Source organism: Scyliorhinus canicula, chromosome 10, assembly GCF_902713615.1.
Source record: "Scyliorhinus canicula chromosome 10, sScyCan1.1, whole genome shotgun sequence".
NCBI classification, from domain to species: domain Eukaryota; kingdom Metazoa; phylum Chordata; class Chondrichthyes; order Carcharhiniformes; family Scyliorhinidae; genus Scyliorhinus; species Scyliorhinus canicula.
Window position 1 is genome coordinate 122,246,702 of NC_052155.1, and position 26,202 is coordinate 122,272,903.

Genomic DNA, 26,202 nt, shown 5'->3' on the forward strand with positions numbered 1-26,202 from the left:
AGAAGTTTTGGGACCAGTGTCAGGAAGCACTTTTATGCATCTTCATTTCATTCGATGTCTGCTTTGGCTCAGTTGGTAGTGCTCAATCACTTTTTTGTGACCTGTGGGTGTGGGCATAATTTGAAAGTGGCAGGACAAGTTGATAAGAACATTAAAAAGGCATATGGAATCCTTCTCTATATAGTTAAAGACAAAAGATACAATATTGAGGAAGGTTTGCTGAACCTTTTATAAAACACTGATTAGGTCTCACCAGATATATTGGAGGCTGTTCTGGGCACTACACTTTATGAAGATGGCAAGCCATGGGGAGAATATGGAGTAGATTTGCAAGAATGATACCAGGAATGAGAATCTGTTACATGCAGAGACTGGAGAAATCGGAGTGATTTTCTTCTAAAGTCGAGGGTAAGAGGAGATCTGATGAAAGGTATTTAAAATCTTGAAGTCTTTTGATAGAGTTATAGAAAAGGTGGTTCCAGTCGTAGAAGGGTTAGTAACCAGAGGTCATTAGTAACGAATCTCTGAAGCTGACGTGAGGCGAAACATTTTTATGCAGTAAGTAAGTGAATTGAACAAATGTATGAAAAGTTAATAGTTGCAGGGATGAGGAACAAATTGAGAGCTGATACAAACATGATGGGCCAAATGGCTACTTTCTGTACAATATTCAGTCTTTTGTGAATAACTTGTTCTTTTCTGTCTTTATCAATATATAGTACAAGTCTCCAGTGCGTAAGAAGACTAATTCACCAGTGTCAACAACTGGTGTGTCAACACGGATTCCACAGCCTTCTGTCGGTGGGAAAAGTGTAGCTGGTATGTGGATTTTTGTTTCATTTTGTGCCTGTAGTATTATTCAAACTCTCGCTTCTGCTTTATTTTAGAGTAAGGAGATCCAGTGCTCCGAATGATGCTGAGCCAGGTGGGCGTATGGAATACTGGTGGTCCATAAACCTTAGCTGTTTCCAATTAATATCTAAAGTCTCTAGACTTGAGTAATTAGAGTACTTTGACATGGGACATAAAAACTCTTCCTGTGTGAATAACAAAATTGAAATAAAGTAACTTAAGACAGGCTGAGATTCAATATGGAACATTTCTTGGCTTAACCAGATAGGCTAATTGTGGGGGGGAAAAACAAGTCCTGGAAGTTCTGGTTGAAAGTATGCTTTTGCTTTCACTGAATATGCATTTTTTAAGGTTGAGAATGATGCTAATGCACTGTGAAAATAATAATTAGTTTGTTTCATAGTGTAATTTTCAAATTAATTTAATTTTTTCTGCACCTCAAATCTTCCGAATCTGTTTGTGTCTAATATATAAATTATTTTGAAGTCTGTAATTTGAGTATCCATTTTGCTACTGAGGCCCATGTGTTATCGAATTTGAATTGACACTGAATAATCCATTGTGTGTATACCTTATGTAATGTTTAGTAATCATGCATAATTATGTTTGCTCTAATATCTGTGATCTTCATCCAAATTGCTTGAGTGGGCATTCTAGCCCATGTACTAAAATGGAGATACCCACATAGACATTTGAAATACTTTTCTTTGGGTTCAGTTTACAAATGGCAATGCATAAATCGGAAGCATTTGTAGAAAATACTGAAAGTGTATTTGGGCTAAGTGTTGGGCTACTTTGGGCAGCACGGTAGCACAAGTGGATACCACTGTGGCTTCACAGCGTCAGGGTCCCAGGTTCGATTCCCTGCTGGGTCACTGTCTGTGCATGTTCTCCCCGTGTCTGCGTGGGTTTCCTCCGGGTGCTCTGGGTTCCTCCCACAGTCCAAAGACGTGCAGGTTAGGTGGATTGGCCATGCTAAATTGTCCGTAGTGTCCAAAAAGGTTAGGAGGGGTTATTGGGTTACAGGGCTAGGATGGAAGTGAGGACTTAATGCGGGTCGATGCAGACTTGATGGGCCGAATGGCCTCATTCTGCACTGTATGTTAGTTGTATGTGTTTCAATCTATGAACATTCAAGCATTTATTTTTGTACATAGAATTCCTACAGTGCAAAAGGAGGTCATGCGGCTCATTGAGTCAGCACCGACCTTCTGAAAAAGCATCCTACCTAGGCCCACTTACCCGCTCTATCCCCATAACCCCACCCAACCTGCACCTTTTTGGACACCAAGGGACAATTTAGCATGCCAATCCACCTAACCTGCACTTCTTTGGGCTGTGGGAGGAAACGGGAGCACCCGGAGGAAACCGCAGCAGATACTGAGAGAGAGTGCAAATTCCACACGGTCACCCAAGGCCTGAATTGAACCTGGTTCTCTGGCGCTGTGAGGCAGCAGTGCTAACCACTGTGCCACCCAATATATTCTGAAAACAAATTTTACTTATGTGGCCAGTTCCTATTAATGGTGCTGCAGTTCTGTGAATGACTATCTTTTTCGCTAAACTATCGGCAAATTTTGTGTCAAAGATTGACGGTTATTAGTCGTCTAATGGACATCACAATGTTCTAAACGGATTATGGAAATGCCATTTTAGTCTGAATCTTGTACTAAAGTAGAGAAAAAATTCTGGTACTTCAGTGTAAGCCATTCTTCATCAGCACTTGACTTATTCAAACTGTATTGGCTTAATGGAAGCCCATGTTCAATGTGTTGTTGACAGGATTTTCTACCACCAAAAGTAACTTGCCAACAACCTATGAAAATAAACTTCGAGATGGGTCACCGACAAAACGAAGTTCATCCAGTGTTGGTAATGTGCCTGGAGCATTAATTCAACCAACTGGGTAAGGATGATATGAAACAGTCTCTTATTTGAGTTGTGGTGATTTATTTCAAATTGATAGACCTGGACATTCAAAGATGCCACAAATTAAAATCAAATGGGTCTCTCTCTCTCTCTCTCTCTCTCTCTGTGTTCTACAGTGCTTTTGAGCACGTACAGTCCAATTTTCAGGGGTCAGCACAATTTGTTTATAAAAATGTGAATACCACATTGGTGCAGTAAATTAAGCTGGAACCTAGCACAAGGTTATGGGGAGCATGGATGGAGTGGATGAGCGGGCACTCTTTCCCAGGGTGGAGGGTTAGTCACTAGGAGGCATGTCCATGAGGCAAAGTTTAGAGATGTGAGAGTCAGATTTTGACACCGAGGGCCTGGAACGCGCTGCAAGGGGAGGTTGTGAAAACAGATACATTAACGGTAACAAAAGGCATCTTGACAAACACATGGATAGGATGGGTAAGAGAGATACGGCACAAGGAAGTGATGAGGATTTTGGACAAGGGTGGTATCATGACCTCCCTGTGCTGTTTAGTTCTTTGTTCTAGCAGGGCAGTTTATTGCTCTCTCTAATCTTTGCCCTCTGTTACCTTGGAACGGTTGATGTTTAATGAAATAAATCATGAATTTTCCCCTTGATGAGCATAAAATTATATTTTCTGACTTGGGTACCTTTTTGATAATTTCCTCAATGCCATGCTTTGGTAAGTTTCTTCAGTTTTTCTCCCCCTAGAGCTCAATCTCGGACTTGTTACTAATGTACAATGACTAATTTATGCCATTTCTCAGCATTTCTTTGTCTATGTTGACATACAGTTCCGGCATCTTCGAGAAGTGAAAGGAAATTTATTTGATCTGTTTAAATATTTGAATTAGATAATTGATATTTAAAGACTTTGCTGATTCTAATTGTCTGATTTGAAAACCAACATTCTTCGGAGTCTTAAAATCAAAATGTTAATTTTAACTATCCCGGTGGTTGCATTTATCGGATTACGTTTACCATGAATGTTGGCCTAAGTCCCTTATGTAGTACTTTATCAAAAGCTATTTTTAAGTCCATGTTGGACACATCCACTGCATTTCCTTAATCATCTGTCTGGTTTCTTCTAAGAAAATTGGTTGAACACAGCCTTTTGTCATGAGTCTTCAATTTTACAAATACACCAGCCCATTCTTCATTGATGCTGCTCATGACTGATGTATATGTTCTCTGCTGGTGTTTTCCTCCGCAATAGTCATGTACTTTGATCACTTTTATCGATATCAAGGTCTCATTTAATGGTCTCTTTTTTTTGGGCAACTATATAGTTCCCTTTTAAATATATTTTTGATTCTGTTTTAACATTTAATGTGGCAGAGACTTTCACCACCCTTTCTTTTTCTTAATCTGTTTATTTTTCTTTTCTGATTATCTTAAATATGGTGCCCATTCTATTTAGCTTCCCAACTACTGTGTTTCTGCTTAAATGCGCAGGTTGGCTTGGAGGTTACATTATCCCTCCTTTACGGTGTTTTTGTAGATATATATATTTTACAAATTACTTTGGTGTACATAAATAAAGAAAGAGACCGAGCACCAACACAGTTAATTCAGCCTAATCATTTATACCAGAAAAAAAGGATAAACTAGAGCATAAGGAAGAAAAGGATAACATGGTAAAGTGGCGCACAACTCCACGTGTAGCAATTGTTCATACAGCCAATAAGAATATAGCATGAGATTTCTGCGCCATGCTCAGGCATACACCAAAACATAGCACTGTCAACTCCAATTATACCAGAGGCACCAATGACACAGTGCGATATCTTTTCCTCAGATACAAGACGTGCCTGTACCTTTACCTGTACAGGAGCCAGTTAAGGATTCTTTAAGCATAAAATAAAGAAAAGAAATACAGAACAAATTTGCAAAACGATTAGTTCAAAGAGGATATTTTACATTCTTTACAAGACGTAACAAAACCCCCAAATCCCGTATGGTACAGAGTGATCATTATTCCACACATACAAAAAGACCAGCAAATATTATGGCTTGGCGGTGTGCACTCTTGTATACAGGAGCCAGTAAATCAAGGAGACTTACACCATGCCACAACCCGCTACACAGCTGACCTCGCTCCTCTCCAGCCAAATCGAAGGCACCACCCCTGCCCCAACGACACTGGAAGACTTGAACCATTCTTCACCGAGGAAACCCAACTACAATAAGAAGAATCATCATCAAGGGTCCCTCGGGAGGGCATGATGACGGGAATCCTCCTAAAACTAAATAAACCAAATCTGAGTCTATATCTGTGCTTCACCTCCCCAGATAAAGAAAGGAAGTCCCACACAGAGAGGAACACCGGGATTAGCAATTAAACATCAAACAAGGTCTAGCAACACACCTTGGCAAAAAGGATACCAAAGACAAAACAGCATAACTGAAAAGAAATAGGACTCTACCTCAAGAAGGACGACAGTGACTTCCGGTGGCAGCCATAAGAGTGAAAGGTCGTACATTTGGCAGCTCCCGCTCATGGTGGTTTTTCTGTGGCTTTTACGCCGGATTGTTGTAGGAATTTTGTGAAGTAAAGGTGTGGAAGCAGGAACAGAAAGAGGGGAAACAGTTTATGGAGCTGTGGCCCAGAAAAAATCGTAAAAGGAGGAATCAGAAGTTGGTGGCGAGTGAGGACCAGATATCGAGTGTGATAATGGCGGATGCGCAGGGTCCGGCCCCGACAGATCAGTGGTTGATGAGCTTCCGAAATGAGAAGTTCACTCAACAACACAACGAGTGTGCGGAGGACCTGGCCCGGGCGGTGGACTCGATCAGGGCGGTGGTTGACTGCGAGGAGACGAGACTGACGACCAAGGGACAGGCGATCCAGAGGCTGGATGAACTGGCGGAGGAGCAAGAGGAGTAGTCCACCTCGATGACAGCAGAGATGGGGATGCTGCAAGACCAGCAGAAGCAACTGCTGGAGAAAGTGGAGGACCTGGAGAACAGTTCTCGGAGGCAGAACATTCGGATCGTGGGTCTGCCGGAGGGAAAAGAAGGATCGGATGCTGGTGCGTATGTGGGGAAGGTATGTTTGACAAGCCGCTGGAGGTGGACCGGGCCCACAGGGTGCTTATGCGTAAGTCCCAGGGTGTGAGCCCCCGAGGGATGATGGTGGTGCGATTGCGTTATGAGGTAGGCCAGGCAGACAAGGCAATGTATGTGGGAAGATGCTGAGATCCGGGTGTACCAGGACCTGGGAGCAGAACTCTCAAAGAGGAGGGCGAGTTTTAACAAGGTCAAGTCGGCCCTGTATGAAAAGGGAATAAAGATTGGACTGTTGTACCTTGCCCACCTGTGGGTGACCTATGAGGATTGGGAATTGTACTTTGGCTCGCCGGAGAACGCGGCGGACTTTATGAAAGATAATAAACTGAGAGAAGGAAAACCTTGAACATTGACTGTGGGGAGCTGAGCCATGTTTTGTAAAACTTTAGACTTGCGATGTCCGGACTGACTTTGGAGGTTCTGTGTATGTTTGTTCCGTTTTTCTTTTGGTTCTGTTTTGGATTAGGTTAACAGATGGTACTTTGTTAAAGAAGATGGGGTGGGCCTTTGTGCTCAGACTTTGGGAGGAACTGTTTGTTTTTGCTTCTTGCCATCGTTTTGACTGTTTGCTTGCACTAAGAGCGGAGGGGGGTGGGGGAAACCAGTAAAATGCTAGGCTCCAGGGGCGGGGGCTGCCAGGCTAGCTGGGAGGGCTAGTTCCCGGAAGCAAAGTGGGGGGTGAGCTGAAGACCAATGTTGGGGGGGTTAGACTGCCGACGGGGAGGGGACTTTTAAGTTGGTGGAGGAGGAGAGTTGATGGCGGTAGCTGGTCACGTGGAACGTTCGCAGGCTAAATGACCCGGTCAAACGGACCCATGTGTTTGCACACTTGAGGCAACTGAAGGCAGACATGGCCATGTTGCAGAAAACACTCTTGAAGCTGGGGGGATCAGGTTAGGTTGAGCATTGTTCTTCAAACTTTTTTTCCGGGGATCCATTTTTACCAACCGGCCAAACTTCGGGACCCAACCTGACCGATCTTCGTGACCCATGCCGGCCGACCTTCGCCGGCTGACCTTCGTGACCCACGCCGGCCGACCTGTGCGACCCACCATCTTCTCTTACCCTGTTTGCTGCTGACAAAAATGGAGGAAATGGTTTTGGGTCCCATTGGCCCTCGTACACGCTCCTCCAATGGAACCTGTTGGATGAAGGTGAAGCCTTCTGGTGTCAGAAAGTATGGAGTCTCCATCTGTCCAAAGTTCTGAATTTTTTTCCTGTAAAATATTATCAAATAAACCCCCCCTCCCCCGAACTTGTAAAACAAAAAATAAATAAATTAAATGAATAAAATAAATGAAAAAAAAAAAAATTAAATGAATAAAATAAATGAATAAAAACCAGTGCAGAACTTGTAAAACAAAAAGCTGCAACCATTTAAAAAAAAAAAAAATAGTGGCCGCACTACACATGCGGCCAAATTTTTTTTTAAAAACATGTTCGCGGCCGCTTGCAGCCGGCGTTATGAAAAGCCAGCTGCTGCGCGGGGATTTGCGCAATTGGGAGCGCCGCGGACAGCGGCTCTGCGACCCTCCTGACACCCACCCGCGGGTCGCAGCCCCGACTTTAAAGAACACTGAGTTTGAGGAAGGGATGAGTCACACAGGTGCTTCATTCGGAATTGGACTTCAAAATGAGGGAGGTTGGCAATCCTGGTCAGTAAAAGGGTGGCATTTGAGGTGGGGAGGATAGAGGCAGACCCTTGGTGTATATTCATTGATGTACCATTAATTGAACACGCGACGAGTTGCTGAACAAAAGTATGGCTTTAATATACTAGATGTTAAGCCCTGCGGTTGATTACAGTAGAAGGACGACCGCCGGGAGTACTGGGTATTTATACCCCGCCCTGGAGGCGGGGTTAACTCAGCCTCTCGACCAATCGGGGAGCCGTCACATGACTGGTCTCAATCAACCGGTCGAGAGGCACATGACCGACCAGGGCCAATGGTAAGCCGGTGTTCTGCACCAATGGCAGGCAGCTATGCTAATCATACCACCACATTCACCCCTTGCAAAGAAAGAAGCCGGGGGGGGGGGGGGAAGAACTGGTGGTATGAGTAGTAAGGAGGAAAAAAAATGTATCCTTGGCTTCCCACTGGCCCAGACATTTAGCAACAGCACATAGTGTCCATACAAGGTCCATGGTGGTGTTGAAGTTAAATGGACTCGATCAGCCTCTTCGTTGCCCCTGATGTCCTGGCAGACCGCCGCAGGGGAGTTGGTGACGTTGGTTCAGCCGATGGTGGTGGTTCAGCTGATGTCCTGGACTCCGGGAGCGATGGTCCTTGAACTGTCTCCGTACCCCGGGCTGGTGGTGGAGATGCCATGGATGGGGAAGGGGTGGCTTGGGTGGGGCGCTGGGGGAAAGGGGGCGGGGGGGGGTCTGTGGTGAAGGGGGGGAAGGCCGCACGCCGGCGGGTGCCAGGTCCCAGAGGGAGACTGTGTCCTGCCGACCGTCGAGGTACTCCACGTACGCATACTGCGGGTTAGCGTGGAGTAACTGGACGTGTTCCACCAACAGGTCGGACTTGTGCACCCGCACATGCTTCCGGAGCAAGATGGGTCCGGGGGCGGCCAGCCACGTCGGGAGAGGCGATTCGGAGGACGCCTTCCTGGGTAAGTCCTAGGGAGTGGATGGAATGTAGGGCATCGGGGATAACCTCTTGCCATCGGGAAATAGGGAGATCTCTGGACCGGAGGGCCAGTAGGATGGTCTTCCAGATGGTACCATTCTCCCGCTCGACCTGTCCGTTACCCCGGGAGTTATAGCTGGTCGCCATGCTAGAGGCAATGCCCCTGCTGAGCAGGAATTAACGCAGCTCGTCGCTCATAAAGGAGGACCCCCGATCGCTATGTATGTACGCGGGCTAGCCGAACAGGGAGAAGATGGAGAGGAGGGCCTTAATGATGGTCGATGTGGTCATGTCGGGGCAGGGAATGGCGAAGGGGAAGCGGGAGTATTCATCGATCACCGTCAGGAAGTAAATGTTGCGGTTGCTAGAGGGAAGGGGCCCCTTGAAGTCTATGCTGAGACGTTCGAAGGGGCGGGATGCTTTGATCCGATGCGCGCACTCGGAGTGGTAGGAGTGCGGTTTGCACTCTGCGCAGATGTGGCAGCCACGGGTTACTGTCCTGACTTCTCGATGGAGTAGGGCAGGTTGCGGGTCTTTATGAAATGATAGAAACGTGTCACCCCTGGATGGCAGAGGTCCGCGTGGAGGGAGCGGAGGCGGTCTATCTGCGCGCTGGCGCAGGTACCGCGGGACAGGGCATCAGGAGGCTCATTGAGCTTCCCAGGACGATACAAGATATCGTAGTTGTACGTGGACAACTTGATCCGCCACCGCAAGATCTTGTCGTTCTTAATCTTGCCCCTCTGTGCATTATCGAACATGAAGGCCACTGACCGTTGGTCTGTGAGGAGGGTAAACTTCCTGCCGGCCAAATAGTGCCTCCAATGTCGCACAGCTTCGACTATGGCTTGGGCTTCTTTTTCCACTGAGGAGTGGTGGAGTTCGGAAGCCTGGAGGGGTCTGGAGAAGATGGCCACGGGTCTGGCCGCTTGGTTCAGGGTGGCCGCTAGAGCTACTTCTGATGCGTCGCTCTCAACTTGGAAGGGGAGGGACTCTTCGATGGCGCGCATCGTGGCCTTTGCGATGTCCGCTTTGATGCGGCTAAAGGCCTGGCAGGCCGCTGACGACGGCGGGAAGGTCGTGGACTGAATGAGGGGACGGGCCTTGTCGGCGTAATTGGGAACCCATTGGGCGTAGTAAGCGAAGAAACCCAGGCAGCGTTTGAGGGTATTGGGGCGAGGGAGTTCCATCAGGGGGCGCATGCGTTCGGGTTCGGGGCCTATCACTCCGTTACGCACTACGTAGCCGAGGATGGCTAGACGGTCGGTGCTAAACACGCATTTATCCTTATTGTAAGTTAGGTTAAGGAGTTTTGCGGTTTGGAGGAATTTTCGGAGGTTGGTGTCATGGTCCTGCTGGCCGTGGCCGCAGATGGTGACATCATCGAGATACGGGAAGGTAGCCCGTAATCCGTACTTGTCGACCATTCGGTCCATCTCCCGTTGGAAGACCGAGACCCAATTTGTGACACCGAATGGAACCCTGAGGAAATGGTAGAGGCACCCATCTGCCTCGAACGCGGTGTACTTGCGGTCATTCACGCGGATGGGGAGCTGGTGATAAGCGGACTTGAGGTCCACCGTGGAGAAGACTTTGTATTTTGCAATCTCGTTTACCATGGCGGAAATACGGGGGAGAGGATACGCGTCCAGTTGCGTAAACCGGTTGATGGTCTGGCTGTAGTCGACGAACATCCGGGTTTTCTCCCCAGTCCGGACCACCAGCACTTGGACTCGCCAGGGACTGCTGCTGGCCTCAATGACCCCTTCCTTCAGCAACCTATGGACCTCTGACCTGATGAAGGTCCGGTCCTGGGCGCTGTACCGTCTGCTCCGGGTCATGACCGGTTTGCAATCGGGGGTGAGATTAGCAAACAAGGAAGGTGGGTCTACTTTGAGGGACGCGAGGCTGCAGACAGTGAGGAGGGGGGAGGGGGGAGGGGGGGGGGGGGGGGGGGGTATAGGGCCGCCGAATTGGAAGGTCAAGCTCTGCAGGTTGCACTGGAAGTCCAGTCCTAGGAGTGCCGGTGCGCAAAGGTCGGGGAGGATAAGGAGTTAATAATTTTTAAAAACCTTCCCCTGGACCGTGAGGTCCGCGATGCAGCACCCGGTGATGTGGACGGAGTGCAAACCTGAGGCTAACCCGATTTTGTGTTTTACAGGGTGGACAGGGAGCGCGCAGCGTCTTACCGTGGCAGGGTGAACGAAGCTTTCCGTGCTCCCGGAGTCCAGCAGGCAGCCCGTCTTGTGTCCCGTTGAGGTGGATTTGCGTCGTCGTCTTGGCGAGCGTGCGTGGACATGACTGGTCGAGCTGAATGGCCACGAGCCGTGGAGAAGATCCATAGTCGTCGTCGTCGGCCGAGTAGGTGCTGGCAGGACCTTGTGTGCCAGTCCAGGATGGCGCGCCCAGGACCCGCACGTGGAGTCGGGGCCCCAAAATGGCGGCGTCCAGGACCCGAACATGGCGTCCGGTGCCCAAGATGGCGGCGCCCGCAGGGCCCTCGTGGTTGCTGGGGGCGGGGTTAGCGGTGCCAGCGGGCCGATCGGAGTGGCTGAGAGCGGGGGCAGAGAGGCGTGCAGGCCGGACGCAGGGGCCTGGAGCTGGTGGGAGATTGACGCGGTGCGCTGGAAGGGCCCGGAGGAGGAGATGCCCGGTCGCTGCGCGTCACAGCAGCGACTGATTTGGCCTGGCAGACCGTCGAAAAATGGCCCTTTTTCCCGCAGCTCTTACAAAGGGCGGAGCGGGCCGGGCAGCGTGGGCGGGGATGTTTGGCAAGCCCACAGAAATAGCAGCGGGGCCCCACGGACTTGTCGGGGCGTCCCGCGGCGCAGGCCTGAGGGGGGTCGGGAGCGGCGGATGGCGGTGGGGAAGCGTGCCAGGAGGCCCAGGGCGCTGCAGCGCGGCTGGGGACATAGGCGCGAGCGTTTAAGTCGGCGACCTCCAGGGAGGTGGAGAGAGTCCATGCCTCAGTTAGGCTGAGGTCGTCTTTTTCCAGCTGGCGGATTGCGTCGGACTGCATCCCAGCCACGTAAGCATCTCTGATTAAAAGTTCCATGTGCTCAGTGACTGAAACTTGGAGGCAGGGGCAATTCCTCCCCAGGACAGCGAGGGCCCGGTAAAAATCATCTAAGGACTCACCGGGGAACTGTTGTCTGGTAGCCAGCAGATGTCGGGCGTACACTCAGTTTACCGGCTTAAGAAATTGTCCTTTTAGCGTATCCATGGCCACGTCATATTCCTTTTCTTCCTCTATCATCGCGTAGGCCGCCATGCCCACGCTGGAATGGAGAATATGAAGTTTCTGTGCCATGGTTGGGGGGCTGCTTGCGGTCGCCAGATAGCTATCGAAACACGCCAGCCAATGCTTGAAGATTGCCGATGCGTTCGGAGTTTGCGGGCTGATGCGGAGGCAGTCGGGCTTGATCCGGAGCTCCATCTTCAAATTTCTAGTATATTAAATTGATGTACCATCAATTGAACGCGAGACGAGTTGCTGAACAGAAGTATGGCTTTAATATACTAGATGTTAAGCCCTGCAGTCGATTACAGTAGAAGGACGACCGCCGGGAGTACTGGGTATTTATACCCCGCCCTGCAGGCGGGGTTAACTCAGCCTCGCGACCAATCGGGGAGCCGTCACATGACTGGTCTCAACCAACCGGTCGAGAGGCACATGACCGACCAGGGCCAATGGTAAGCCGGTGTTCTGCACCAATGGCAGGCAGCTATGCTAATCATACCACCACATTCATCATGGTTAGTGGGAAGCTGGAGGGAATGGCCGTGGTATTGGTGAATATATATGCACCAAACTGGGATGATGTCGAGTTCGTTAGAAGGGTGCTAGGGAAGATCCCGGACCTGGATTCACATCGACTGATTATGAGGGGAGACTTTAACACGGTCCTGGATCCGAGACTGGACCAGTCGAGTCCCAGGTCCGGTAAGGTGTCGGCTATGGCAAAAGAGCTACGGGGGTTTATGGCGCGCATGGGAGGGGTGGACCCGTGGAGATTTGGGAGGCCAAGGAGTAAGGAGTTTTAATTCTACTCCCATGTGCATAAGGAGTACTCCCGGATAGATTTCTTTGTGCTGGACAGAATGCTGCTGGTTGAGGTGGTGGATACTGAATATTCAGAAATTGTGGTGTCAGACCACACCTCACACTGGGTAGACGTGAGCAAAGGAAAGGCCCAGTGGCCCTAATGTGGTTAGATGTAGGGCTGCTAGTGGAGGACGAGGTGTATGAACGGGTGAGGGAGGCCATTCGGGGATACATAAGGATCAACGATATGGGTGAGATCTCGGCAGGGATGGTGTGGGAGGCACTGAAGGCGGTTACCAGGGGGGAACTCATTTTGATTTGGGCCCATAAGGAGAAGGCTGAACGGGTGGAGTTGGACAGGCTGGTAGGCGAACTTTTACAGGTGAACAGGGGGTATGTGGAATCTCCGGGTGAGGGGAAATGGAATTTGGGCTCCTGTCCACAGGTAAGGCGGAGGGTCAGCTGAGGAGGGTGAAGGGGGCGGTGTATGAATTTGGGGAAAAAGCCAGCAGGATGTTGGCGCATCAGCTGAGGAAGCAGGAGATTGCGAGAGAAATTGGGAAAGTAAAGGAATCAGGGGGTAAGGTGGTTATGGATCCGGCGGGGGTGAATTATGTCTTTCTGGAATTCTATAACAGACTATACAAATGGGAACCCCCAGCCGGGGAGGAGGGCATGAAGCGATTCTTGGAGTTGGTGGAAGGCTTGGGAGGCCCAGTTGGGCTTGGGGAGATTATAGGGGGATTGGCGGCGATGTAAACGGGCAAGGTTCTGGGACCTGATGGATACCTGGTCGAGTTCTTTAAAAAGTTTTCCGGGCTGCTGGGGCCGCTCCTGGTAAAGGCTTTTAATGAGTCCTAGGAGCTGGAAGTGCTCCCCCCAAAGTTATCACAGCCATCGATTTCCCTTATTCTGAAGCGGGATAAGGATCCAGAGAACTGTGGATCGTATCGGCCAATCTCTCTCTTAAATGTATATGCAAAATTGTTGGCAAAGATCTTGGCCATGCGCATAGAGGATTGTGTCCCTGAGGTGATGCGGGCGACCAGACTGGGTTTGTCAAGGGACATCACCTGACGTCCAACATTAGACGGCTCTTAAATGTGATAATGATACCAGTGGAGGGGCGCAAGGTCGAGGTGGTGGTAGCCATGGATGTAGATAAGGCCTTTGAGCAGGTAGAGTGGAAGTACCTTTGGGATATACCGGGAAGGTTTGGGTTCGGGCAGGGATTAGTTGACTGGGTCAGGCACCGGTGGCGAATGTAAGGACCAACCGGGTTCGATCAGAACATTTTAGTTTGTGTAGGGGGACAAGACAGGGGGACATTCTCCCCACTACTGTTTGTCCTGGCCATAGAGTCCTTGGCAATGGCGCTTAGGTCATCGAACATCTGGCAGGGGATAGTGAGAGGGGGCATGGAGCACAGGGTTTCACTCTACGCGGATGACTTGCTCCATTTACATAATAGACCCGTAGGGGGGGAATGGCTGGGATCTTGGTGATATTGGAGGAATTTGGTTGGTTCTCGGGCTACAAATGAAACATGGGTAAGAGTGAGGTGTTCGCGATTCAGGCACGGGGACAGGAGAGGAGACTGAGGGAGTTACCATTTAAAGTGGGAAGGAGTTTTGGGTACCTGGGGATTCAGATGGCAAGGGACTGGTGTCAGCGCCATAAGTTAAATTTGGGCAGGGCAGTGGAGCAAATGAAAAGGGATTTCCACAGATGGGACATGCTTCCGCTGTCATTGGCGGGGAGGGTATAGCCTGTGAAGATGACAGTCCGCCCGAGATTGCTATTTGTGTTTCAATATCTTCCAATTTTTATCTCTAAGGCATTTTTCAGGAAGATAAACCTAGTGATCTCGGGTTTTGTATGGGCTGGTAAGGCCCAGAGGGTGAGGAAGGTCCTTTTGGAAGGGGGGCTTGGCCCTTCCGAATTTTATTAATTATTACTGGGCGGCGAATATATCAATGGTTAGGAAGTGGGTAGAGGGGAGGGGTCAGTGTCAGAGCGACTGGAGACTGCATCCTGTAAGGGTACGGGTTTGGAGGCTTTGTTAACGGCACCTCTGCCGTTCTCGCCGACTCGGTACTCCAGAAGCCCAGTGGTAGTGGCAGCCCTGAGGATGTGGGGGCAGTGGAGGCAGCACATGAGACTGGTGGGGGTGTTGGTGTGGTCACCGATCTGTGACCACCACCGTTTTGTTCTGGGAGGACTGGACGGGGGCTTTAGGAGGTGGCAGCGGGCAGGGATTGAGAGATTTGGTGATCTCTTCATTGAAGAGGGTTATCCGAGCCTAGAGAGATTAGAGAAGGAGTTTGAGTTGAGTTACCAGATGCGAACGGATTTTGCTAGCTGCAGGTGTGGGACTTTGTAGGGAGGCAGGTTCCAAGCTTCCCTCGCCTCCCTCTAAGGGGACTGCAGGATAAGGTGATGTCAAAAACAGGGGTTGGGGAGGGTTTACGCGTGAATAGGCTTTGTGTACATGGGAGAAGACGGAGAACCCATTCTCCTGTGGGTGGTTGAATCGACACAGATCTACCCCCCCACCATCTGCTACATAAAGTTGGTTGCCCCCATGATGAGGTGGTGGAGTCAAGGTCAGGAATTTTTTGCCCCCCACCCCCGACTCCCGTGCACCAGCTCGCTCGCTAGTATAGCAGCTCCCCTCTAGAACCGGGTTCTATTGTAACCTCCCTGTCTGATTCTCCTTTTCCCCCACTCCCCAAGAACAATTACCCCATTCCCCCCCTGGATTGTTGAAATCCACATTTAATTTGAACTCATTTGCGTCCTCCGGCAAGTGCTCTTTGCCCGATATGTGACTCATAATTTGCCCGGGGACAGCACACCAAACCACACCTTACTCTTAAACAGTGCGGTTTTGGAGGTAGAGCGGACACATAGGTTATTCCGACAGAGATCCAAGTCAGGGGGACCACCATGGGCAATGATGGGGAGGCTCCAGAGATTCCATGAGAGTGGATCCTGAGGTGGACGAAGAACACTCGCTCCTGCAAGTGGGAAGGACATACCACCCGCTTGGACATTGGAGCAGACCTGGCCAAGTACCAGGCATCCTGTTTAAACGGTGGATGGACCGTTGGTGCCCGTTTGGAGGGGTTAGATGGTCTAATCAGAAGATCGTAGAGACGGGCACCTTTTGTGCGACCGTTCAGCTCATGGCTGCCATCGGAAGTCCGGGACTTTCCCATGTCTTACTGTTAGGCTAAATCTCAGTTCAATGAGTGAGTCGACACAGTAAGGCTTCAATCAAGTAGATAGTTTTTTTTTACTTAGATGGCTGTACGTGTTACAATCCTGAGTTATGGCTGGAGAAGGCGCATTCTGCCGAGCCTCAAGTTACACACACTGATAAAGGTTGTTCCGCGCGCAATGGCCTTGGGCGGGTTACATAGCTGCCCACTCACAGTACTGTTGCTAACCTAAATGTTATCTAAACCGCCACCCCCATCGCCCTCCTTAGTCAGAGCTAGAAGCAGCTGCACAAATATACCTTACACTTACCCACCAGTGCTTTTTTTAATGCCTCCTCTTTGCTCTCCTAATTGCTTTTTTGATATCCCCCTGCACTTTCTATACTCATTGAGGGCATCTGTAGATTGCTCCCTTCCTGTTAAAATCATCTCCCTTCCTATCCAGTCCTGAATATTCCAAGACATCCTGGGTTCTCTGGGCTTGTTACTCCTACATTTCATCCTAAATAGAACATGTCGGACCTTTTCTCTCACCAATTCCATTTTGTACATGCCCCCACCCCCCACCGAGTATATATGCCCAGATTTACCCGTTCCCAGTTTACTTTGGCCAGATCGTGCCTTATTTTAATAAAACAGGCCTTCCCCTAATCAAAAAATTCTAAGTTGCAAGAATGACTGGAAAATATTCTACTTCACATTCTAGAAAGAAGGCATTTGAGAGTTGATCATATTTGGACATGCAGTTGTTTAGATGATAAAGTAATGAAGGCATGATTAAATTGCAAGAATCGAACAGAGGGCACAGAGTCAAGCTATTAAAAGAAAGAAAGATCTTGTATTTTATGTTGTGCATTTAGTAGAGGCAAAACAGTAATGGTTTCAATCTTCATTCAGATTGGACACACCAAGGGCGTGATTCTCCGCTCCCCACGCCGGGTGGGAGAATCGCGGGAGGGCCGGGCGACTCATTTCACGCTCCCCCGTGATTCCCCCCCCCCCCCCCCCCCCCCGCTCAGAAGAATCGGCGTTTTTCACGGTGACCGGTGATTCTCCGACCCGGATGGGCCGAGCGGCCTGCCGTTCGCGACCGTTTCACGACGGCGGCAACCACACCTGGTCGCTGCAGTCGTGAACATGGGCGCCAAAGGCCCATTTGAAGCTTGTGGGGGGTGGAGAGGGGAGTGAGCACCACGGCCTTGGGAGGGGACTGGCCTGCGATCGGTGCCCACCGATCGTCGGGCTGGCGTCTCAAAGTGATGCACTCTTTTCCCCTCTGCCGCCTCGCAAGATCAAGCCGCCACGCCTTGCGGGGCAGCGGAGGGGAAGACGGCCACATGCGTGGGTTTGAGCTGTCAACCGTCGTGACGTCAGCCGCGCATGCGACTGGAGACGAGGAATGATCAGCATTTAAAGAATTAATGCATAATTTGCCGCAAATATCTAGTCTTTCAGGCATATAAACCCTCCAAAGAAGTGGTCAATAGTGATTTAAAGTTTTAAAGCGATAAAACAAAGAAACATATAATGTTGCCAAACAGGGGCGGCATTCTTCCCTACCCGGCGTGACGGAGGGTCCCGGAGTAGGGGAGTGGCGCCAACCACTCGGGTCGGGCCTCCCCAAAGGTGGGGAATTCTCCCCACCTTTGGGGGCAAGCCCCGCGCCGGAGCAGTTGGCACCAGACGACTGGCGCAAAACACCGGCGCCCCCGGCAGCGGGGCTGGCCGAAAGGCTTTCGCCGGTCGGCGCATGCGCCGGCAGTGATGTCAGCGGCAGCTGGCCGTTGACGTCACTGCCGGCGCATGCGCGATGTGGAGTGCCGCCACGGCGCTGGCCCGGAGTCTTAGCGGGGGGCCCCGATCGCGGGCCAGGCCACCATGGGGGCACCCCCCGGGGTTCGATCGCCCCTCGCCCCGCCCAGGACCCCGGGGGCCCGCTCGCACCGCTGATCCCGCCGTTACAGAGGTGGTTCAAACCTCGGTGGCGGGAGAGGCCTCCCAGCGGCGGGACTTCGGCCCATCCGGGCCGGGGAATCACTGTAGGGGCCTCGCCGGTCGGAGTGGCGAGATTCCTGCCCCCGCCACTTCCCGGGTGGCGGAGAATCTCTGCCACGGCGGGGGCGGGATTTTCGGCGGCCCCAGGTGATTCTCCGACCCTGCTGGGGGTCGGAGAATTTCGCCCCAGAGTAGTGAGCCTGGAAGGATTTTAGAATTCATCAAAGGCGGACCAAGAAATTGATGACATGAGAATAGCCTTGCATGAACCTAAAAAGATTGAAAGCATTTCTGAGGGTATGTAACTAGGAAAAGATTAGTGAAAGGAAACATGGTTCCATTTGAGGCGGAGGCAGGTGAGTATTAAACGGTTACTTTTTGTATCTGTCTTCACTGTGGCAGACGGACAAAATGTTGCAAATAATGAGGAACCAAAGGTGTAGTGAGTTCTCGGAAATTAATAGATCTAAGTGACAATATATTCCCTGGACCTGATGACCTGCGTCCTCGGATTTTTTAAGAGGTGGCTACAAAAATAGTGGATGCATTGGTTTTGATCTTCCAGAATTTCTTGAATTCTAGAATAGTTCATGAGCCGAGAGAGAATAGGAGGGAACTTTAGAAATAGGAGAGGGTGTGGGTGGGAGGGAGAGAGTGTGGGAGAGGAGAGGGCCTGGGATGGAGAGTGGGTACCGAGAGGGAGGATGGAGAGTGCGTAAGGAGGAGAGAGCGAGAGACTGAGAACGAGGGAAAGGAGCGATAGTAAAGGCTGGAAGAGTGTGGGGTGGAAGGGAGGGGGGAAGTGTTGGAGTGAAAGGGAAGGGAAGAGAATGTCAAAAGAAGGGGGATGGAGAGAATGCGGGAGGAAGGGGAGGGACAAGAGAGTGAGGGCGGAGGGGGTAGATTGTTGGAAGGGGGAGAGTCTGGGAGAGAGATGGGAAGAGAACGTGGGGAACTGGGGAACATGGGATGGAGAATAGGACGGAGGGAAAGAGGAGAGTATGAGAGGGAGGGTGTGGGAGGGAAAGCAAGTGGGAGGCGGAGGGCGTGGGGGGAGAGAGTGAGGCAGAGAGTTTGGGGGAGGGAGGGTGTTGTGTGTGGTAGGGGAAGAGAGTCTGGTAGAAAGGGAGTGGAAGAGAATTTGGGTGGAAGGTAGAGAGAGAACGGTAAAGAGAGGCAGGGACAGTGGTTAGCACTGCTGCCTCATAGCGCCAGGGAACCAGGTTCAATTCGGCCTTGAGTGACGTTGTGTGGTGTCATGATAGGAAGATATTGGGAACTTGGGTCTTGCAATGGGGTCCAAGATGTAGCAAGAGATTTACGGTTAAACAGACTGAAGGAAAAGATTTCCAGCAGCAGACTCCAAGGGATACACCCACAGCCTGAGTTACCTTGTCCCATTCAGACTTAACCTAGTTGGTGGGAATGCACAAGAAGCCCCGGTTCAGCCAGGATGATCCACCCAAGATCCATTGCCCTTCAGGACAACCTAGTTTGATAAGCACATCACGCAGTATGACGGCTTATTTGTCCATCAATGGAAGCTTAGTTGCATATGAATGGCACAACTCTGTTCGTTTGCAGAAACAGGTGTGGGAAACCCAACAGCCCAGAGGACCATAACGGATTCAAGTCTGGCCACCTCCAGGGAGAACCTTTATTTGTGGGGCCGGCGGAGCTTAGAGAGAGAGACACACACACACAGGAAATGCTGTTTTGAACGGCTACAGAGCAGAGAAGTCATGCCAGCAAGGCAGGCTTTGAAAAGGATTTTGACCAATGTCCCTAACAGAAGAAAAATTGCTTTGTAAAAATTGCTGTGATAATGGAACAAGGGAGCTGCATGTTCATGTATGATGGAAATTTTGTGTTAAGGTTGAGAAACTGCATGTAATTTGTTAGTGTTAGAGCTAGAAGTTTAAATATTGTTTTCTTTTTGTTTTAGAGGTTTGTCCTCTAATTTGCTCTGCCTTCAAATGGCTTTGAAGTTTTAAGGGTTTTAATTTTTCATTTGCCAGTACTTTCCTGCATATAACACCACTTGGTGTTGCATCCTGATTTGCATTGGCACAATTAATAAAGTCATACCTCAAAAAATCATCTTTATACTGCTTTATTTCCGATTCCAGCTTCTTAATGGGTTGTTCATCACGGGCCCTGGAGTTCACACCAACACTGTTTTGTCCTGCCGTGGACTCTCCTGCGAAGCTCTCTCCAGCAGATTCAGTTGTGAGATCCTAACCTGTTTGTGACTCTGGCTCTCACTAATTATATAATGATCAATATTCAGTTTTTCACAGCCCTGTTGCTTGTTCGCTGGCAGGTACAAAATGGAGGAATCTTTCCTCTGAATGTGCGGCTAGAGCACTTGATGTAAGTGTCTGGGCGTGTGGCCTGCTCTTTGCCGACACTTAACGGAAAAACTCCATCGATGTTTTTAAAAATCTGGTCCTGCGACAGCACTCTGATGTCAGGAGGAGGCTTCAGATCTGTGCTTTGCTAGATCTGGCTGATGGGGCAGGCATGCGCAGGACGGTCAGCATTTTGGCCCCTGCGCACTTCTTCCGATGATTGAGAATGCTGCGATCCTCCTAATAACCCACCCACGATCAACTGTGATCCTGACTTTGAAAATGACTGTTGTGGAGTCTAGGATGAGTGGGTCTCAGCCTCAGAATAATGGGTTGAACATTTGGGACTCTTGAGGTGGAGTCCCTTCACTCAATGGCTGTTAAACTGCGACAATTTAAGAAAGTTGTTCAGCACCTTTGCAACAGCAATTATGGGTGGACAGTAGTTGCTGCCCTTGACTGGGACATTCACACTCAAAGAATGAATCACAAAATGTACTCTGGTACAGCTGCAAATTAGGTGCAATGAAGTAGTTTTCAGAGTGCGTCACAAGAACCATTGCAATGAAGTAGTTTTCAGTGTGTCACAAGAACCTTTTCATTTTTTTAAGTCAAGACAAATAGTTACCAAATTAGTAGTCTCCTGTCTTTCCTCATGTTTGGAGCCTTCACAAACTATTTTGAGGATACGTTTAAATTTGCTCACCAAGCTGGGTCAGAAGAAGTTCAAGTGGTACATAAAATCTGGCTCAGACCAATTGGGTCACATATCTCAAATGTTTTTTATATTTATATTATATATGATGTATATAGTCTATGGTCTGGAGCAATCGAAGAGACATGATTGTAGATGGTTAGATATAACTTGTTGTTAAACTCCCTGTTAAACTCCCTGGCACTGCCAGTTGTAATACCCAAAGCTTTACCTATTGACATATGGAAACTTGGGATAGATGATGAATCGGACCTGAAATACTCTTGATCTGTGGGGCTGTTATGTTTACCACCTAACCAGTTGGAAAGTCCCAACAAAGAAATCGCTGTGAAAATAATTCTTAAAAAATAATTTTGTTTTCTAAATCAGAGACCGGTTAAAGGAGACGGAGGGAAGATTAATCTATTTGTTTCCCATTGTCTTGACATTTTCTCCTCTCCTAAAGGAGCTTAGTTTTGCTGGAATACCATTCCATGCATGATGGGAGCTCTCTGTAATCTTTCCCAAATAGCTCTACTTCATTCATTTCAGTCTATTTGACATGGTGGCACAGCGGTTAGCACAACTGCATCACAGCACGAGAGACTTGGGTTCGATTCCAACTTTTTTCTCCCCATGTCTGTATGGGTTTCCTCTGGGTGCTCATGTTTCTTTCCACAGTCCAAAGATGTGCAGGTAAGGTGGATCGGCCATGCTAAATTGCCCATTCGTGTCCAGAAGGTTAGGTGGGGGGGTTACAGGGATTGGGAGAGACCGTGCTCCTTCAGAGGTTTGGCGCAGATTGGATGGGCTAAATGGCCTCTAGTTGGACTTCTATGAATTTGTTTTTGGCCAGACTCCAAACTTAATGGCCCAATCTTCAAGACTTCCCCCCCCCCCCCCCCCCTCCCGGCCCCGAAATGAAAGAGCTGTCGAGATGCAGTAAGTCGGAGAGGAACAGCAATCCAACATTGATTGCCGCTTCTCAGAAGATTTGGGCCAGCAGTCATTTAAATCCAATCTAGAAAATGGGTTTTACATCTGTTTCTTCATCCCCACTCGTATATTAGCTCTGCTGAGGTATACAGTACTAAGTTGGTACAGGCAGAAATCAGTTTTTTCTCTAACTCATTGTTCAACTATATTTACATATAGTTTACATGCATTTACTCATGAGTAATTGGCACAGGTACTGGGGAGAAAAATAACTAGTTTTAAAGCCCCAGACAACGCGATTATGTAATATTTTGTACAATGTATGCGCATATCCAATAACTATAATCTTTATTGTCACAAGTAGACTTGCATTAAGACTGCAATGAAGTTCTGTGAAAGCCCCTAGTCGCCACATTCTGGCGCCTGTTCGGGTACACTGAGGGAGAATTCAGAATGTCCAAATTACCGAACAGCGCTTCTTTCGGGACTAGTGGGAAAACCGGAGCACCCGGAGGAAAGTCACACAGACACAGGGAGAACGTGCAGACTCCGCACAGACAGTGACCCAGCTGGGAATCGAACCTGGGATCCTGGTGCTGTGAAGCTATACTGCTAACCACTGTGCTACCGTGTCACCCATTGCTTCTGAACTGGGTTTTCCGCATGGATGTCTTATTCGTACACTGCTGTGCACAGTTGACTTCCTGTTATGCAGATATTTATTCTGAGCACTAAAATATAATTTTTAAAAAAACTTTTAATGGCTTAATGTTTTTATGAAATCAATCTGAATTTTGTCAGTTTTTTTATTTTGTATGACATGCAGCATCTTAACTATGTGAAATCTGTTACTGAATCCTGGAGAATTCAAATATAACACAGTTTACTCTCTTTATGTACGGTTTGCTGATAAACATAAATTATCTATTTTTGAATTAATCAAAAACATCATTATTTTCTGGTGTCTTTTTTGTGCTCTTCGGGGTAAAGGATGCTAATACAGGGAAATGAAATACTTTTCCATTCCAGGTGTTCAATGAAAGCATGAACAACTCCAAAAATAGCTCCTTAGACATTGTCTAGCAACATGTCAGTCCTGTACCCTCTCGGAGGAATATCTTTGGTCTTGGCAGTTCTATCTTTAATCCTAATTTCCTTCTCCGCCATACTACTTTTAATATTCTTACTTTGCAACTAGATGCACATCTGCCTTATAAAATACTACTTTTAATTTTACAAATATGGTATTCCACATTATATTTTTCCCTCCACTTAATTTTAACTGGGTTAGTTCTGATTTTACATTTGTCACTTTGTTTGTGATTCCTGTCCTCAAAGGAAGAGTTTTCCTTATCTGCCTCAAACTATAGCCATGCTGTTGTAATGAATGCCTTGCAACACACATGGGTATTTGAGATAAAAGCACACATGGGTATTTGGAACTCTGGTTGCTAAGCCATTAACATAGCCCATTTTAATTGGCAATCTCAATTTCAACATGTCCTTATTACACTGAAGCTAAAATGCTGGCTTACTGTGCATTGTAAAGGGATTTTTAACTGCCCTGTGAATTCTAGGATGCTGAGATTTGGTGAAAAAGCTGCAGCAGTATTATATATCTCAAATGTTTTTTATATTTATATTATCTATATGAAGTCTCGTGATTCAAATAATTTATTCATAAATAGTTGTGGGAAATTTACCTTTTTTGTTTGTTTGTACATTTCATTTTCAGGAGTTTGTCCAGTAACATCAGGCCTCGAACACACACACCTCCCAGTGGAATTAGGAATGTTGCTGGAACAATCTCAGTGAACAAAAAGACCTACAATGCTGAAAATTACATAAGGTGATATAGTGTTTGTAACTTGAAAGGAAGGAAACTGTTCAATTTCAACTGGTTTTTTATTCCAGAATGAAGTACAATGAGAATTCAGCTTTAGCTCATGATTTTTACTTGGGATTCAATTAGAAGTTGTAGTATTTCACTTTTTGCATGAAGTGGATTTGTGAAATTCTGAATATATTAGCGAGGTAAAAAAAATACATACATTTTATGGTTTGATAACAAATGCTATAATGTGTTACAGGTGAAATCCTCAAGGATTTTTCCCCCATTTGTTTTTTTGTGAGATATGGGCATCTCTGGTAAGGTTGGCATTTACTGCTTATCCCAAGTTACCCTGGGAAGGTGGTGGTTGAACTACTTCTGTCCTTTGCACTTGTACCACCACAATGTTTTTGAATAGGGATAGAATTTGTACTCGGCATCAATTTTTTTTTAAAAAGCATTTTTTTAAAATGTTCAAGACAAGACAGTGAGTGATTTAGAGATGTCTTTTTTACCAAGTATAACATTTCAAGAATTGGTATGTATCTGTTTTGAAACTTGCACATAGATTTGGTGCAGTGTCCATCGCAGTGTTAGCACTGTTGCTTAACAGCGCCAGGGTCCCAGGTTTGATTCCCGGCTTGGGTCACTGTCTGTGTGGAGTCTGCACGTTCTCCCTGTGTGTGCGTGGGTTTCCTCCGGGTGCTCCGGTTTCCTCCCACAAGTCCCGAAAGACGTGCTGTTAGGTGAATTGGACATTCTGAATTCTCCCCCTGTACCCAAACAGGTGCCGGAATCTGGTGACTGAGGGCTTTCCACAGTAACTTCATTGCAGTGTTAATGTAAGCCTACTTGTGACAATCAAGATTATATTATATTATTATTTGCTATTTTTTAATTCTGAATAATACTGGATATTTTGAAATATTGCTTTTTTTTAAAGCTTGAATTCCTGCCATTTCATTGTAATAAGTTATACTTTTCTTTTCCAGGAATAGTGTGAAATCTGGTTTAGACACCAGTGATGGAATCACTGTTAGAAGTTCAGCTAGTCAACAACTGTCGAGGTTTTGTCATGACTGTGGAACCAAGTATCCTGTGGAATGCGCAAAGTTCTGTTGTGAATGTGGAGTGAGGAGGGTGACCCTTTGATCATTCAATATAAATATGTCAAGGAAATTATGCTGGCGATTTTCAAAGCTCATACCATTTGAGCATTGCACTGCTTAATATTATCAGGTTTAAGCAACTATTAGTTAAAAATTTACACAACAGTAAATCCATCCTGTGAAGAAGAGTACTTTAATTTCTTGTTGTACAATATAACAAACATGAAATGGTGCAGAACATTAATTTTATTACAAATTATTCATTTCTGCATTGTTTACAAATGCCAGTCAGATTACAGCAAGTTCTTAGATTTCTTTACAGTTGACTACTCTAAAATTGAGTAGAGTCAGATTGGTGCCTTTATCATGAATCTTATAAGTTGAGAAAGGCAAAGCATCTGGTCAGAAAGTGTTCACTGTGAAATACAGAGAAAATTCCTCCAGGCAGGCAAAAGGAAAGCTCAACCTCTTTGTGCCTGGTGATTTGAATAATAATAGTATAATGAAGAAATTAAACTGTTTACTTGGAGGGTAAAGCTTTCCCAAGCACTGAGCTTTCTTCCAAATATAGCAAACCTGCTATTCATTGGGTGCAAAATAAATTCGGCAAATCAATTGGAAATATGATGGTCAGTGAAAACTGAACATACCATAAATGTAACAAGAAAAGTGAATAAGAGTTAAATGAGCTTCCTTACAAATGATGTTCGAAATCAAAGAAGTTTAAACATTACCTCATGGATCTATTAATTAACTTAAATCTAGTGCAAAAACATGTAAATTGTTTGTATAGAATGATGACCAAAAACATCCTATCGAAAATTATGCATAAACAAAATGACTGGGATTTGAAATATATGTGGCAGTTACCAGTATAAAGCCAATTATGTTGGTAAATGTCCACAGCTGGCCTTTTTTTTTAGAAATTTGTAGTGATGGTTTCTGTAATGATTTGAAGTAATTAAGCATTTAGGTGATATACAATTATTGAAAGGATTTAGTATTTTGCAGATTATTGAGACAAGCAGGACGGTAACTTTGTTTGGTCTCAAAAGATAACTGCATTATACAGATACAGGTTATACAGTGCTGGAAAACTGGCATTTACTCGCTAATGTTGTTGAATCACAATTGTTTTGCATTGTAATCAAATCTATGCTTTGGAGTTATTATTCAATCATCTTGTTGGTACCTGTGCACGCCTGCGTTTATTTCATGTGAAAAAAGTGCTTCATGTGAATTGTTTCTAATAAGCAAAGTAAATCCAAAAATCTGTGAATTTTCTTGAATAAAATAAAAGGTAAGACATTTTTCTGAAACTCTTAAATTTTGTTGACTTTTCCCACATTGGCTTCCTTCTATGCAAATATTTACCATTAATGATTTGCATGCTTCTTCATTAATTTAGTATCCCAGAATCACAAGTAATGCTCAAAAGGAAGGGCTAATTTGATATTTTCACATTGGTGCAATTATTTAAGGTGGCTTTGACTCCGTGGTAGCACTCTCTCAATCAAAAAGTTGTGGGTTCGCACA

At 47.2% G+C, this 26,202-nt stretch overlaps 1 protein-coding gene across 1 annotated transcript in view; it reads left to right on the forward strand.

Annotated features, from left to right (window-relative positions):
- The window catches only part of zc2hc1a (zinc finger, C2HC-type containing 1A), a 111,826-nt gene extending 85,841 nt beyond the window's left edge, over nucleotides 1–25,985 (forward strand). Inside the window, exons 6-9 of the mRNA XM_038809669.1 lie at nucleotides 720–819; nucleotides 2,635–2,758; nucleotides 23,462–23,575; nucleotides 24,550–25,985. Of these exons, the coding sequence (XP_038665597.1) occupies nucleotides 720–819; nucleotides 2,635–2,758; nucleotides 23,462–23,575; nucleotides 24,550–24,709 (498 nt within the window). The 3' untranslated portion in view covers nucleotides 24,710–25,985. The remainder of the gene's footprint in view (nucleotides 1–719; nucleotides 820–2,634; nucleotides 2,759–23,461; nucleotides 23,576–24,549) is intronic.
- Nucleotides 25,986–26,202: the final 217 nt, after the last annotated feature.